This window comes from Narcine bancroftii, chromosome 6 (assembly GCF_036971445.1).
Source record: "Narcine bancroftii isolate sNarBan1 chromosome 6, sNarBan1.hap1, whole genome shotgun sequence".
Classification (NCBI taxonomy): domain Eukaryota; kingdom Metazoa; phylum Chordata; class Chondrichthyes; order Torpediniformes; family Narcinidae; genus Narcine; species Narcine bancroftii.
The window spans coordinates 195,242,424-195,257,623 of NC_091474.1; the positions used below are offsets into that span (position 1 = coordinate 195,242,424).

Consider the following 15,200-nt stretch of genomic DNA (forward strand, 5'->3'; position numbering starts at 1 on the left):
TTACCCAGCGCAGTTGGATCTTCAACAGCGTGGATTCGATGCTGTCGGCCTCTGCCATCTCGAGTACTTCGATGTTAGGGATGAAGTCGCTCCAATGAATGTTGAGGATGGAGTGGAGACAATGCTGGTGGAAGCGTTCTAGGAGCCGTAGGTGATGCCGGTAGAGGACCCATAATTCGGAGCCGAACAGGAGTGTGGGTATGACAACGGCTCTGTATTCGCTTATCTTTGTGAGGTTTTTCAGTTGGTTGTTTTTCCAGACTCTTTTGTGTAGTCTTCCAAAGGCGCTATTTGGCTTGGCGAGTCTGTTGTCTATCTCGTTGTCGATCCTTGCATCTGATGAAATGGTGCAGCCGAGATAGGTAAACTGGTTGACCTTTTTGAGTTTTGTGTGCCCGATGGAGATGTGGGGGGGCTGGTAGTCATGGTGGGGAGCTGGCTGATGGAGGACCTCAGTCTTCTTCAGGCTGACTTCCAGGCCAAACATTTTGGCAGTTTCTGCAAAACAGGACATTAAGCGCTGAAGAGCTGGCTCTGAATGGGCAACTAAAGCGGCATCGTCTGCAAAGAGTAGTTCACGGAAAAGTTGCCCTTGTGTCTTGATTTGAGCTTGCAGGCGCCTCAGATTGAAGAGACTGCTATCCGTGCGGTACCAGATGTAAACAGCGTCTTCATTGTTGAGGTCTTTATTGGCTTGTTTCAGCATCATGCTGAAGAAGATTGAAAAGAGGGTTGGTGCGAGAACGCAGCCTTGCTTCGCGCCATTGTTAATGGAGAAGGGTTCAGAGAGCTCATTGCTGTATCTGACCCAACCTTGTTGGTTTTCGTGCAGTTGGATAACCATGTTGAGGAACTTTGGGCGGCATCTGAGGTGCTCTAGTATTTGCCAAAGCCCTTTCCTGCTCACGGTGGCGAAGGCTTTGGTGAGGTCAACAAAGGTGATGTAGAGTCCTTTGTTTTGTTCTCTGCACTCTTCTTGGAGCTGTCTGAGGGCAAAGACCATGTCAGTAGTTCCAATCTAATAAAAACTTATGCAAATCTACAAAATTTTGGACAATTAAAATCAACTGTCTCCTAATGTAGTTTTAAGACAGCAAAAAACAATTCATAAGGACTATTGATGGAAAATGGAGAATTTAAATTTAAATAATTATTTATAGTGAAAATAAAAACTGGCTTGCAATGCTGATGATGACCCTGGAATTAACTGACTGTCATTAACAACCCATTTAAATCACCAATGGCCTTACTCATTCTGTCTATTCATGAAATTCAGTTCAAGAGAAAATTAGGATAGATAATAAACACTTGCATTGCCAACAGCATCTGCACTTGCAAATAGATAACAAGCAAAATTCTGCCTTTAGCAGTGAATTTGGTGTGCTCTTGGCTAATTTTGGTACCAGTGAGATTGGTTATTGGCCTTGATTTAATCTTCTTAGGCTTTATCATCCTCCCCCTTCCCAAGTATGCACATTACAATTAGGAATCTCATTTTTTGATGTCTGCAACTCTGCATGCTGGTTCTGAGAGAGGATGATAATATTCTTTCTGTTCTTACCCTGCTTGTAATCATTAAAGTCTGTTTTGCCTTTCCTGACTGAGGTTCAAAATATTTTGTCCTATTATATTTTAGTGATATCTCCACATTATTGCCATCATCTGCAGTTATGAAATTTAAATACATTGAAGACACATTGTATCATTTTGATTACCAACATGTTAATTCCTGGATATGAATCGCTGGTTGTTTTAAACAACTTTAATCCAAAAGTGGAGTTGTGGAAACACAGAATCACTAATGTTCATGGTCTCGTGATCAAATCCCATATTTATGTCATTTGGGTTGAGATTTCAAAACAACTATTGAAGGGATTAAATCTCCCTAACCCTCTGTCATAAACAAACCAACTTATTTCAAGTCAGATATTTCAGTAATGTAAAAATGTTGATCTGGTTCATCATAACCTCTCATTATAATCATTCCAAAGGCTGTGTATAGAGAATGCTTTTTAAAAAGATAAGCTAAAAATTAGAACATTCTTCAACTATTGCATCAGTTATTTGTGCAATGTATGCATTTCTTTCAATTGCAAAATTGACAGATCATTATTTTTTTCTCTCCCTCAAGATAGTAAAAAAAAATTCCTTACTTCATATTTGCCTTGAACTATTTGATCTTTAACCTTCAGTTTTCAGCAAAGATTTTCTAAGTTCTTCCAATTCTGATTATTGTAACTAGTCACAGTAAAAGACCACCAATCACAAATGGCAATTCAGCTGGCAAGGAATCGTTGCTTTGACCCTGAGATTTTCTAAGCGATGCCCTGGCACAACATGAAATATTTTACAATATCCTGAGGTTATAAAAGTTTCTGGATGAATCCAAACTCTTTCTTTTCTTCTTCATCTGCTGATTTAACACCCAACCTATTTGAAATGCTGAGATGTTAAAGAACTTTTGAAGAATAAGTAGGATAAATGAGGACAAAAATATAGGTTGAATTGGTCATTTGGCCTGTCTTTCCTTTCATTAATATTACAGGGGTGTCTAATTATTTTCATCTTTCACTTTCCTACCCAATGTCCACGATGCTCAATTCCCTGTGGTCCAGAAATCCATAAAAAAGGCTCCAAATTACTCTGGGGTAGAGAATTCCATGGATGCATAGCCTATTAAGAGAAGACTTTTCTCATTACCCCTCTTGGAACTAAACACCCTACTTCTTTATTTTCCCCACATGATCACAGGAACTACTGTCTCAAGCCCTCTGAATATCATATACATATCGATAAGATCACTTCTCATTTCAAAGAGCACAGAGAAAAGACAGTTTCAGAACAAAGGCATCTGTGCAAATATAGGAAAAACAGGTTCAAACAGAAATTATTTGGTTGAGAGGATCTCGAGAGCAAAAAATCAAATTTGAAAAATCAAATGGATTGAAGATTAAATGAGAAACAAAGCATTCATAAAAGATCCAAGAAAAATGACTGTGATTGTTTGGTAATGTTGCCAGAATGGAAGAAGTTGGAACAGAGTTTACTGTTCTCTCTCATTGGAAGACCACAGTCAGTACGAATTTTGGAAACAACATCTCCTCCTCACTGGTCATCAACACAGGTGAACCCCAGATATGTGTGCTAAGTCCACTGCTCCACTCGTTATACACCTATGACTGTGTGGCCAGGCACAATTCCAATGCTACCTACGAATTTTCCGTTAACACCACAGTTGTCGGCAGAATCACAAGCAACAACGAGGAAGTGTACAGGAGGGAGATGGATCAGCTCGTTGAGTGGTATAACAACAACAACCTTGCCCTCAACATCAGCAAAACCAAGGAGATGATTGTGGTCTACAGGAGGAAGTCAGGGGAACACGACCCAATCTTCAACGAGAGCCCAGAAGTGGAGAGGGTCACGAACTTCAAATTCATGGGTATCAACATCTCCGAGGATCTGTCCTTGGATCCTCCACGTTGATGCAATCACAAAGAAAGCTTTCCGATGGCTATACTTTGTGAAGTGTCTGAGGAAATCTGGTACATCACCGAAGACTCAGGTAAACTTATACAGGCGTACTGTGGAGAGCATTTTGACTGGTTGCCTCACTGTCTGGTATAGAGGTGCCAACTCAGGACAAAAATAAACTCCGGATTGTTGTTAACTTGGGCTACAACATCACAGACACCAGACTTCACTCCATTGAGGACATCTACATGAGGCAGTGACTTAAAAAAAGCAGCCTCTATCCTCAAAGACACCCCCCACCCAGACCATGCCCTCTTCACTCTGCTACCATCAGGGGAAAGGCACAGGAGCCTAAAGACGAGCACTCAGCGGCACAAGGATAGCTTCTTCCCCACTGCCATCAGATTCCTGAATAAACCAAAGACAACTGTCTTACTTTTTGTGCACTGTTAAGTGTTATTATTAATTTATTTTTTTTATACAGATGGTTTCACTATGATACTGCAAAAAAAAAACACCGAATTTCATGACTTGTTCATGACAATAAATTCTGATTTTGTATGTGGAATGCAAGCTTAATGAACCCAACAAAGCACTGGATAGGCAATCCAAGGGCAAAATGCCAAAAATGCTGCAAATCTGAAATAAAAATAGAGATTAGGTTTTGCACTCTGCAGATCAAGTAGATCTACAGAGGGAGAAGTAATTCAGACCTTTTACCTGATGCTGCCCAACGTTCTGAGTATTTCGAGCATTTTCTGTGGTTTTTTTTGTTCTGGATATACTGTGTTTAGTGATGTGTTCACTGAAAAGGATGCAGATGCACATTGAGAACAAAGCATAATCACACAGTGCTTTGGATTACCTCAGGTCATCCCAAAGTGCTTATCATTCATCTTGAACTCCAAATTGACCACCACTTGTGCTTGTAAAAACCAAGTCCAACCTATGTTCTTCTGTTTCATCTTCCCATACATATTTATTTCCAACCAGTTAATCCTGAGTTAAATCTAAATTGAGTGTTCTATTAGTTACTTGGATTTTTTTCAGCGTTTTATGCTGAAGTATAATACGAGAGTGCTTTAGATGAAAATGCGCGGGTACCAATTTTATTATGAATTTGCCTTCAATTGTAGCACCACTGGCAGACTAAACATTTGAAAGTATAATGCTGTTTCCCAAATGAAGCTGCACTTTCAGAGCATCTTGTTAAAGGTATAGACTAAATAATAAATTGTCCCTTGCACTTCACAAATTAGATACATTGAACAATTCCCCTCCCATACAACTTGCGCTGAAAGGAGTTTAATGACAGATAGATCCTGGCTTGTGTTTGCCTATGAGATGATTTCCTTGAAGTCTGGTAATGAGTTGCATTTGGCAGGATTAATGAGTATTATAATGGTAAATGGATGTTTGTAGCTCAGTCGTGTTCCATCACATAGTAACGTGGGGTTTCTAGTCCCTTGGAGGCCATAATTGGTGCCATTAATGCAGTTTTTAATTACATGTCTTCAAAAAATGAATTGGAGCAAAAACAAAGGAGAGTTGATCATCCCTTTGCAGTATTTTTTGCCCAAAAGCTGACATGTTGAGTGCCTATAAACATACTTCTAGCTCCTTTATAGTTCTAGCTGGCGGTGTTGCATTTTTATTTATTTGATAGATTTTGCACTATGTGACCCTCTGTTTATTTTTCTCTTGAGTCTTTAACCCCTTGAAGAACACAGACCTCTATTGCTTGTGAAGAATTGCTATTTCTTTAATGCATAATTCGTGTTTCTTTCCATTTAGAAATGGCTGATTCATGGTAGAAGTAAGTAGATAAATGGGCCGGATGATTGTTTACAATCATTTAATAGAATGGAGCATTTATTACTTGCTTTAATTTAGTCATAAGCATGATGTCAAGATTCTGTACTATTGTACTATTTGCTATTTTTACCTTAGTTCTGAAAATGTAAATTGGCAAACATTTTTGTATGTTTTACTAGTGTACAACAATTTGCATTTTGATTTAATAATTAGATGCAATAATTTGGGTGAAATTCCCATGTATTGCACAGAAGCAACATTGTGCATGGAATGAAAGCAGACGCAAAATTTCCCATAGAATAATCAACTGTTAGAAGCGAAGTGTACACTTTCGTTGAGAATGTATTACAATCTATTATTTAACCTTTTTCTCCTGGTTCTGGATTAAAGCAGTGAGTACACTGGGGCCATTGAAGAAGTACTGTGAAGGATTGCATGGCACATGTCTAAAATCCTTCCTACTCAATTGCTAATGTGCTACAAAAGTTATAGCTTGGTTGACAAATACATTTGTAAACAAAAATGGCAAAGAATCCTGTTTCCACTCTACACAAAGTTGTTTCCATTCCTCAGAAAATGACCATTTAACTTTCCTACCACAAATAAACACACAAATACAACTATATGACCATCACTTTTCCAACATTTTTCAATTTAAAATAATTTATTTCCCCCAGAGCGAAATGCAAAAATGACCACTCGAGGTCATTTCACTTTACCTTGGCAATTCAACCAGGATCTTACAAATGAGAGACACTCTCGTGCCCCTGGTGCAATCTCTCCATCAGGAATGCAGGGCTAATGTAATTACTTCTGCATTTGGAGCATTACATGGAACTTGAAGTATGCCATCCCAGGAGTGCCCATCATTGTGTGTTTACTACTGCAATGCCAGACTAATACACCTGCTCTGTAGAATAATTGCTTATTCTCCTCCCTTGGGCCTCCCCCTTTCCCCAATTTTACTCTGACTCATCCATCACCAATCCAGACCAGCCCTTGACCTAATACTCATTTAAGTCCCAGATGACTATTGCCAACCAATCCACAAATTCCACCATGATTTTTTTAGTGCCAGTCCCCCTCCCCCCCCACACACACTCACTCTATCACTTTCACATACACTCTCGATTATTCTCACTGACTCTCACTTTCTCTCTTTCACTTACTCTTAGTCTCTGATTCTCTCACTCAGTCTCTCTCTCTCTCACACACACACACACACACACACACACACACACACACACACACACACACACACACACACACACACACACACACACACACACACACACACACCCTGTCCTGTGGCACAGTTGGGGTAGGGGTTTGTGCAACACTGTTCCAATGCCGGCAATTGGGTTCGGGGCTCGAATCCTGCACTGTCTATAAGGAGTTTGTTCATTGTCTCCATGTTTGTGTGGGTTTTTTCCAGGGGGCTCTAGTTTTCTTCCACCATTCGAAAAGTACCTGAGGTTGTAGGTTAATTGAGTGTAGGTGGGCAGATTGGATTTGTAGGCTGAAATGACCTGCTACCATGCTGTATGTTGTAGTCATTTAGTGACGAACTAAACCAACTGCTTTACTCAACTCTGATGCACGTTTTTTTAAAACACCCATATTCCCAACAGCCTTTGTGACGCTCGGCCTGGAAATGACATTATCTCTGACAATTGGCAGCAAACCTGGTTTCCTGGGTTTCCTGCTCTTGCTGACTCAAACCTCCGTGAGCCAGTTCATCGTTTAGTGCAGGTCAGCTCGCTACAATGTCTAAATTTTTAATAATTGGAGACCCCAAAATATTATACCACACACAATCTCAATTTCTCTTCGCCATTTTTCCGCATCATGTACACTGAACCTAATTCACCTTAAATTCACAAAATAGAACTGACAACCTTGCAAACCCAGTGTCTGGAAACAATACCATATTGGTGGCTCAGAATACACTTGAATTTCAGAACAATATTATTTTCCATGTTTTTTATTTCCAATCTTTTTACCCTTAAACTCTTGTCAACAAATATTGTGTCAACAAAAAGATTTATTTCAAGTTAATTCACTATGACTTGTACCTGTACAACATTTTTATTCCATAAGATCAGAAGATGTAGGAGCAGAATTATGACATTAAGCTTAATGAGTCTGCTCTGCCATTCAAATCATAAGTGATGTATTTTTCCTTCCACCCCATTCTCCTGCCGTCTCATAATAATCTTCACCACTCCTAATAATCAAAAGCTAAGCAGGTTCGGGCCTGGTAAGTTCTTGGAGGGGAGACCACCTAGGAACACCAGGTGCTGTAGATTTCTGTGAGGGGCACTGGACAAAGTGGAAACTCCCTGTCTGACGTATGATAGACTAAAGTTCAAGAATTTCATGTACGTTACATTCTTCTTTGGCTTGGCTTCGCGGACGAAGATTTATGGAGGGGGTAAATGTCCACGTCAGCTGCAGGCTCGTTTGTGGCTGACAAGTCCGATGCGGGGAAAATTGGTTGGTTGGGTTTTTCCTCCTTTGCCTTTTGTCAGTGAGGTGGGCTCTGCGGTCTTCTTGACAATAATGGAAATTAGTGACCCCTACAGAACAGTTACTGGCATTCTCATGCTTTGTGTAATACCAGTGGCCAATCTTCTATGCTAGTACCTTTCCCATGGGATCCTATCTTGTACAACAGCCTCATGTGTGGACCTTGCCAAAGGCCTGCTGAAACCAGCATCTACTGGCTCTTCTTTGGCTATGCTGCTTGCGATTTTCTCAAAGAAACTCCAACAGATTTGTCAGGCCAGATCTCTCTTGAAATGGTCTTATTTTACGATGTTCTTTCAAACACTCTGAAACCTCATCCTTGATAATGGGCTCTAGAATCTTGCTAACCAGTGATGCAAGGCTAACAAGTCTATAGCTTCCCATCCTTTGCCTATCTCTCTCAAAGAGTGGAGTTACATCTGCAATTTTCCAGTCCTCTGGAATAATTCCCAACTCTAGCAATTCTTGAAAGATCACTACTGATACATTCGAATTCTCTTCAGCCACGTCTTTCAGATTCTTATGGTGTCCATCCAGTCCAGGTGACTTAACCAACTTCAGGCCTTCCCAAGCACCTTCTCCTTTGCAATATAAACTACTGCCCCCTGACTCTCTCCAATTTCTAGCTGGTGCCTTCCACAATGAAGATTGATGTAAAATACCTATTCAGTTCATCTGTCATTTCTTTGTTCCCAATTCCCTCATGTCTGGCATCGTTTCCCAGTGACCCAATGTTCACTCTTGCTTCTATTTTATGCTTTATATATCTGAAGAAATATCTTTGCCATTCTCTTTTATATTATTGGCTAGCTTACTTACAAATTTCATTTTTTCTCCCCATTGCTTTTTAGGTTGCCTCCTGTTGGTTTTTATAAGTTATCCAATCCTTTTGCTTCCCACTAAATTTTGCAAGACTGCATTTCATCTCTTTTGTTTTTATTGGCCACATGCTTCTTTGGGTTGAAATGATCCTGTGGTTTCTGAATTTCTCTCAGAAATTCCTTCCACTGTTACCTAGCTCCCTGCCAATCAACCTTGGCCTGATCCTCTCTTATGCTTCATGGTAGCAGGTTATTTCAGCCTACAAACCCATTCTGTCCACCTACAATCAACAGTAATACCAACACATCCAATTTTAGTTTCTCCCTCTCAAACTGCAGGGTGAATTCTTTTGAGTGTAAGTAAAATAAAAGGGTTATCGGTGTGTTGTAGGGAAGAGTTAGATTAATATGGAGTAGGTTCATATACGTTGACACATCATGGGCTGAATGGCCTGTTCTGTGCTGTAATGTTCGATGTTCTATATTGCGATTGCTGCCTCCTGAGGTTTCCTTTACTTTAAGTACCCTAATGATATCCAATTCATTACACAGCACTAAATCAAGAATTGCATTTTCCCAAGTGGGCTCGAAACTGCTCTGCAAAGCCATCTCATCGGCATTCCACAGATTCCTTCTCCTGGGATCAAGTGCCAACTTGATTTTCCCTGCATATTGAAGTCCCCCATGACCATCGTAACATTGAATGCCTTTCTTACATACTCTAACTCCTTTTCTCAACTCTATCCACAAGGATTCCACATCCTCTGATCCCATGTCCCTTCTTGGTGAGGAATTGATTACATTTTTTTAATCAACAGAGCCACCCCAACACCTCCCACCACTTTTTGATAGGAAGTGTATCCTTGGATGCTTGACACCCGCTGGGTATCTCCTTCAGCCACATCTCTGTTATGCCCATGGGGCAATTTCTAACAGAGCTTCAAAGCTCATCTACCTTATGCATTTAAATGCAACACCATCAATCCTGTCTTCACCAGCCTTATCTTTTTGCTGAACTTTCTGTACTTTTTTTGTGTTCTGGAGACTTCATTAACCTTTCTTGTGCATTCCTTCCCTTTAACTTTATCCATAGTTTTCCAATCTGTTTAACCTCACAACAATTTTCTTTGAGGCTTTATACACAGTCCTAGTTATTCAATTCACCAAGACCCAAGTCCCAGCATGGTTTGGGTAGATCTCACCCCATCAGAACAACAAATCCTCCTTTTGCAAAACTGTGCCAAATTCAAACCCCTTTCTCCAGTAATAATCTGTAAACCACACATTTAACTCTATAATCTTATTAACATGTGTCAATTTGCATGTGGTCCAGGTTACAATTTTGAGATTATTACATTTTTGGTTGTACTTTTTAATTTAGTCCTGAGTTGCCCAAATTCCTTCAGCAGAACCTCTTTTGTTCTATCTATATGCTTGGTACCCATGTGAAACACATTAATGGCCCAAAATGTTGACTCCCCCACTCCAAATTTCTCGGCAATTCAGATGAGTCATCTGGAACCCAGGCTCCAGGCAGGCAACACAGCTTTTGGCACTCTCGATCTTTGCTATATTGTCTATTTCCCTGGCTATACTATCCCCAATTACCACCATATTTCTCTTCTTGCGCCTGTCTTTAATAGCTCCCTGAACCATGGTGGTGTTGTCAGGTTGATGATCCCTCCTACAGTCCCCAAGCTTGCCTGCACAGGGAGCAAGAATCTCCTACCTGTTGGATGAGTTCAAGAAATGAAGCTGCTCCAGCATGACCTCTGTAATCCCCCTACATGCTTCACAAGCAGTAATGCCCTACTGACCTTCACCACAGATTTGAAGTGGTTAATCTAATGGTTACCTCCTGAAACACATTGTCAAGGTAACTCTACCCCTCCCTAATGCATTGCAGTTTTTTAAGCTCAGTTTCCAGGTCATCAACTTTGAACCTGAACTCCTCGACAAGCAACCAACATTTACTGTGGTTGTGGTCACACCTGCCACCAGTGGTGGATTAACTACTTCCTGGGCCCTAGGCTGAGCTTTAGTAAACTCCTCCCCTAACCTTGCCCCACAGCCCCCAAACTTTGTTGAATAGAATAAAGTGTGGAAGAGGAGGAGAATTCTGATGCCCTGGTTGAGGGTCTTGACCCGAAACATCGCCTGCCCTCTGCCACCAAGCTGGCTGGGTTCTCTGCTCTGGAAGTCATTGGCCACCAGGTTCTGATACACACCATCCCTGCACTCCTATCCACAGCCTCTGGGCAGAAGCAGCAGCCGGTAATACCGAGAGATTGGAGGCCTCCAACTGGGCCAATGAATCACCTGCCATTTTACAACAGAAGTGGTAAGCACAGAGCGGGGTAGCACATGGCTTTTGAGGGACTGCAGAGACCACCGCCATCCCCACCCACATCGGAGGCATCCTCTCTGGGATGTGGGTGCGACCTAATTCTGATATCACGGTGCTACTCACCTTGCTCCAAGCCCATGCTGTTGATGGGTAACAGTCTTCACAGGTACCGTGACTATGGCATTTATTCTCAAGGCAACAGTTGCAACCAATCTCCATTCATGTCATAACCTGCATGATGCTACTGCCCTCGTAGCCACCCCCCCACCCTGTCTACTTTCATTGGCCACACGTCATGCCCTCCACATGGATGCCAGTGCTTCATTGGCCCGTCGGGCCTCTAGGGTAACCCTCCACTGGCTCCAACATCATGCAACAGCAGCACATCACCTTATTCTTCATCCCTACTTTATTTAGTAGATGTAATTTGGGGTCTTTTATTTAATTACTTATGTTGTTTGCTATTAGTAACTATTTAGTCTCAAGTGCCAGCCCACTCATCAGTCTGAGTGGGTTAAAGAGGAAGGTTTAAGGGCTTTACTCTGCTAAAGCCTCTCAAGCCAAAGCCTTTTAGTCCCACTCTTACACTGGGTCACTTCTGCAGAGCCTTGAATTTCCCTTATTTTTATTGGCTACTGTGTCATTTTACCTTGTGTAAAAATACCTGCCTCTTGCTGTGAGTCCCGGTTCCTTCTCACTGAATCTGCAACAGGAGTTCCTGACACACCTCATTTAAGCCTTCCATTTCCAGAGTAATCCTACTATTAATTAATGATCAGGGCCTTGACCCAAAATGTTGACTCTCCATTTCCCTCCACAGATACTGCTTGAGCTTCTGAATTTCTTCAGCTGTTTGTTTTATGCTCCAGATTCCAGCATCTGTAGTTTCTTGTGGGTGTCTCTTTCTGTTCATTAACGTGGGTTGTCTGGCGAGACAAGCGGAAGCAGTCTCTACCAGGAAGCCAGGATAAGATGTGATGCAGCTACATGCTTCAGTGGTGAAAAAGTGTACGAGTACTTTTTAATGTTGGACATGCACTCTTCAGTTAAAATTGATTATTTGCAACTGATTTTAGTAAACATTAGAAATAAGTTTGCTGATTCAACAGTGATGTTTTCCTACATTTTCTTGTTTTCATCACTGAATATGTTTATTCTTTGGTGAACAATTATCTTGTGTCTCACTCTCTTTTGTGAGGAAAACTTTGACATTAGGGCTTACCAGGCTAGTTGACAATGGGGTGCATGACAGATAAGTACAAGATTGTCACTAATCCATATCAGTCTGGGAGCTTTCAACGAGGATTGCCAAATCAGGCAATAAAACAAACTGCAGGAGGAACTCAGCCCATCAAGCAGTTTCTGTGGAGGCAATGAGATAGTGGATGTTTTGGAATGAAACCCTGCTTTAGGTTACAGGTCCAGGTGCTACTTGACCAGCTGAGTTATCTACAGCTCTGGATAATGAGCTGGAGCAGACATTCTAACCCTCTCTGAACATAGAGTTTAAGGCCAATTTTTGTATCTATTATCCATGCATTGAATTTGTTTTCTGTTGCTTTCTGTCCATTGGTCTGCAATATTGCACAATTTCACCTTAAAATGGGATTGGCATCACAAGTAAAAGCAAAAAAAGAGTAAATGCATCCTGCCATTGTGCATACGATGGCTAATTCCCCAATCAGAGTCCATCACTCTTCATAACCTGACAACTGGAAATATCTGTGGTTGATCATTTGCGTGCAATTGGTAGATACCTATTCTCCACTTACTTACATATTTTTCATAAGTTATCCTGATTTTATTGGTAGAAGTTGCTGTATTTTCAATTTCCTCCATGATTTGTGTTCTAATTTATTTGTCTTGGATTGTTAGATACTGTGCTGTGAATTATATGACTTTGCCCAGCTACCTTGGCTGATAGAATATTGTCAGTAAATATGCCAAAACAGAAAATCATTAAAATGCTCAATTAGTCAGGCAGCACCTGTGAAGAGAGGAAGAGTGGTCTTTTTCCAGCCAGGTACATATTCACCTATGTTTCTCCACAGATATTGCCTAACATTGTCCCAGCCATTTCTATTTGGGTTCTCAGCATTGCTTTTGTATTGATGCTTGTAAATTGTCCAACAAGTCAATTCATCTCAGAAGTAAACAGAGGATAGTATAACGTCATGGTTCATGATGCATTGCAGTGCATGAGCAATTCTGTGCTATGGGATAATCAATAATCACTAGTATAAATTTTGCTCTGAAGATGGCAACTGCTGTAGAATCTAGAAATTAATCTGTCTAAATTATTACATTCCTGAAAAATATATGCTTTTATATGCTTCCTGGAATGCTCTTAAATATTACTTCTGTGTTACCTTAAACTTTCCACTGCAGAGATTTTCATCATCTCATGTCTGGGTTCAATGTTGATTCACTGATATAAATTTATTGCAGTAATGAGTCAACTGACACGCCATTGCTGTTTTACAAGATTACCAATATGGTGTGAGTTGGATGGATGGTGGTCTTTGAGAGCCAAAGAGTTATAGGATCACAGAACTATACCGCACAGAAACAGACTCTTCAGCCTAACTTGCCCATACGAGTCCCATTTGCTGACACATGGCCCATAACCCTCTGATCATTTCCTATTCATGTACCTATCCAAATGTAATATATCCTCTGCTAATACTTCCTCTTGCAGCTCGTTGAACACACCCATCACCCTCAGTGTGGAGGGAAAAAAAGTTCCTCAGGTCTCTTTTAAATCTTTTTTCCCTCACCTCAAACCTATGCTGTCTAATTTTAGACTGTCCTAATATGATAAAAGACTGTGGCTATTCTCCTTATCTATGCCCCTAAAGATTTTGTATTCATCTATAAGATAATTCCTCAGCCTCCTATGTTCTAAAGAAAAAAAGTCCTAATCGATCCAGCCTTTCCTACAACAAGCCCTCCAGAACTGATAATATCCTGATTAATATTTTTTTGTCCCCTTTTCTAGTTTAATGACATCTTTCCCATAACAAGTCAACCGGAAATAAACACAGTATTCCAAATATGGCCTTACTAACATCATGTACATCTGTAAAGTGACATCTCAATTCCTGTACTCAAACCCAAACAGATGAAGACAAGCGTGCCAAATGTCTTCTTCATTCTCCTGTCTGTTTGTGCCTGCTCCTTCAGAGAACTATGTACCTGTACCATTAAGTCTCTCTGGTCTACAACAATCTCCATGGCCCCTTCAATTAACATGCAAGTCCTCCCCTGATTTGCAACCCCTCACATTATTAAATTAAGCTGCATCTTCCATTCCTTGATTGCAGACTCCCATTATAATTTGACATGACCGCCTCGCTATTGTGGCGATACACCACTGTATTACTGTTTCTTGGATACTGGCACTGTGTATATGTTTAATTCGTATGTATGGCTGGCCCACCTTCTCTTGGTGACACCACCCTCTGGAATCCCCTAATAAAGGCAGTTAAGCCAAGTCCCTCCTTCAGTACGAGTCCTGGGATCAGCCCAGAACAGGTGTATGGTCCAGGTCTTATGGTATTAAAGGCCTGTCATCCTGCAACTGCAGTCTTTTGGTATTATTGATGGTGTTTCAATTTTAATACCATAAAATTTTGCACTGGACAAGCTACTAAAGCTAGAAAAACTAGATGTAGATGCCCGAGACCAATTCGACCTCTGGTTTATCTGCTTCATTGACTTCTTCACGCCAGCGCTCAAGTTGTGAATTCTGATGACGACAAACTATGCTTGCTGTGATTGAGGATCGGCCATCGGGCCTACGTCCTCATCAGTCTACACGAGGCTTGACGAGGCCATAAGTAAACTCCACAAACCTGGAAAAATTCTTCCTGATGGCCAAGGCACTTATCCTCACTTATAAAGAAGCCAAGTATGTGTTCCACACATCACACTTGGCCATTCTCTGTTGCATTGTGGAACATGGTGTCATTGGGCCTGACCCTGACCTGATGGAAATCCCTCTGCCTCGCAGCCTCAAGGCCCTGAAGAGGTGCCTCAGATTTTTCTCTTATTATGTACAGTGGGTTCCCAATTACGCCGACAAGGCCGATCCCTGGTGAAAGCCACATCCTTCACACTCCCGGCGGAAGCTCAGGAGGCCTTCACCCACATCAAAAGGGACATCACCAAGGCTACGATACATGCCGTAGACGAGTCCACCCCTTTTCAGGTGG

General features: G+C 41.1%; 1 protein-coding gene across 10 annotated transcripts in view; it reads left to right on the plus strand.

Moving 5' to 3' along the window:
• LOC138736914 (PC3-like endoprotease variant B) overlaps window positions 1-15,200 on the plus strand; it is a 1,109,211-nt gene that overhangs the window by 85,786 nt on the left and 1,008,225 nt on the right. For 9 of the 10 annotated variants that reach the window (XM_069887110.1, XM_069887113.1, XM_069887115.1 and 6 more), the window contains exon 3: window positions 5,269-5,290. The exons of the other annotated variant lie outside the window; for it this stretch is intronic. In XM_069887110.1, the coding sequence (XP_069743211.1) occupies window positions 5,269-5,290 (22 nt within the window). The remainder of the gene's footprint in view (window positions 1-5,268; window positions 5,291-15,200) is intronic. 10 annotated transcript variants of the gene reach the window in all.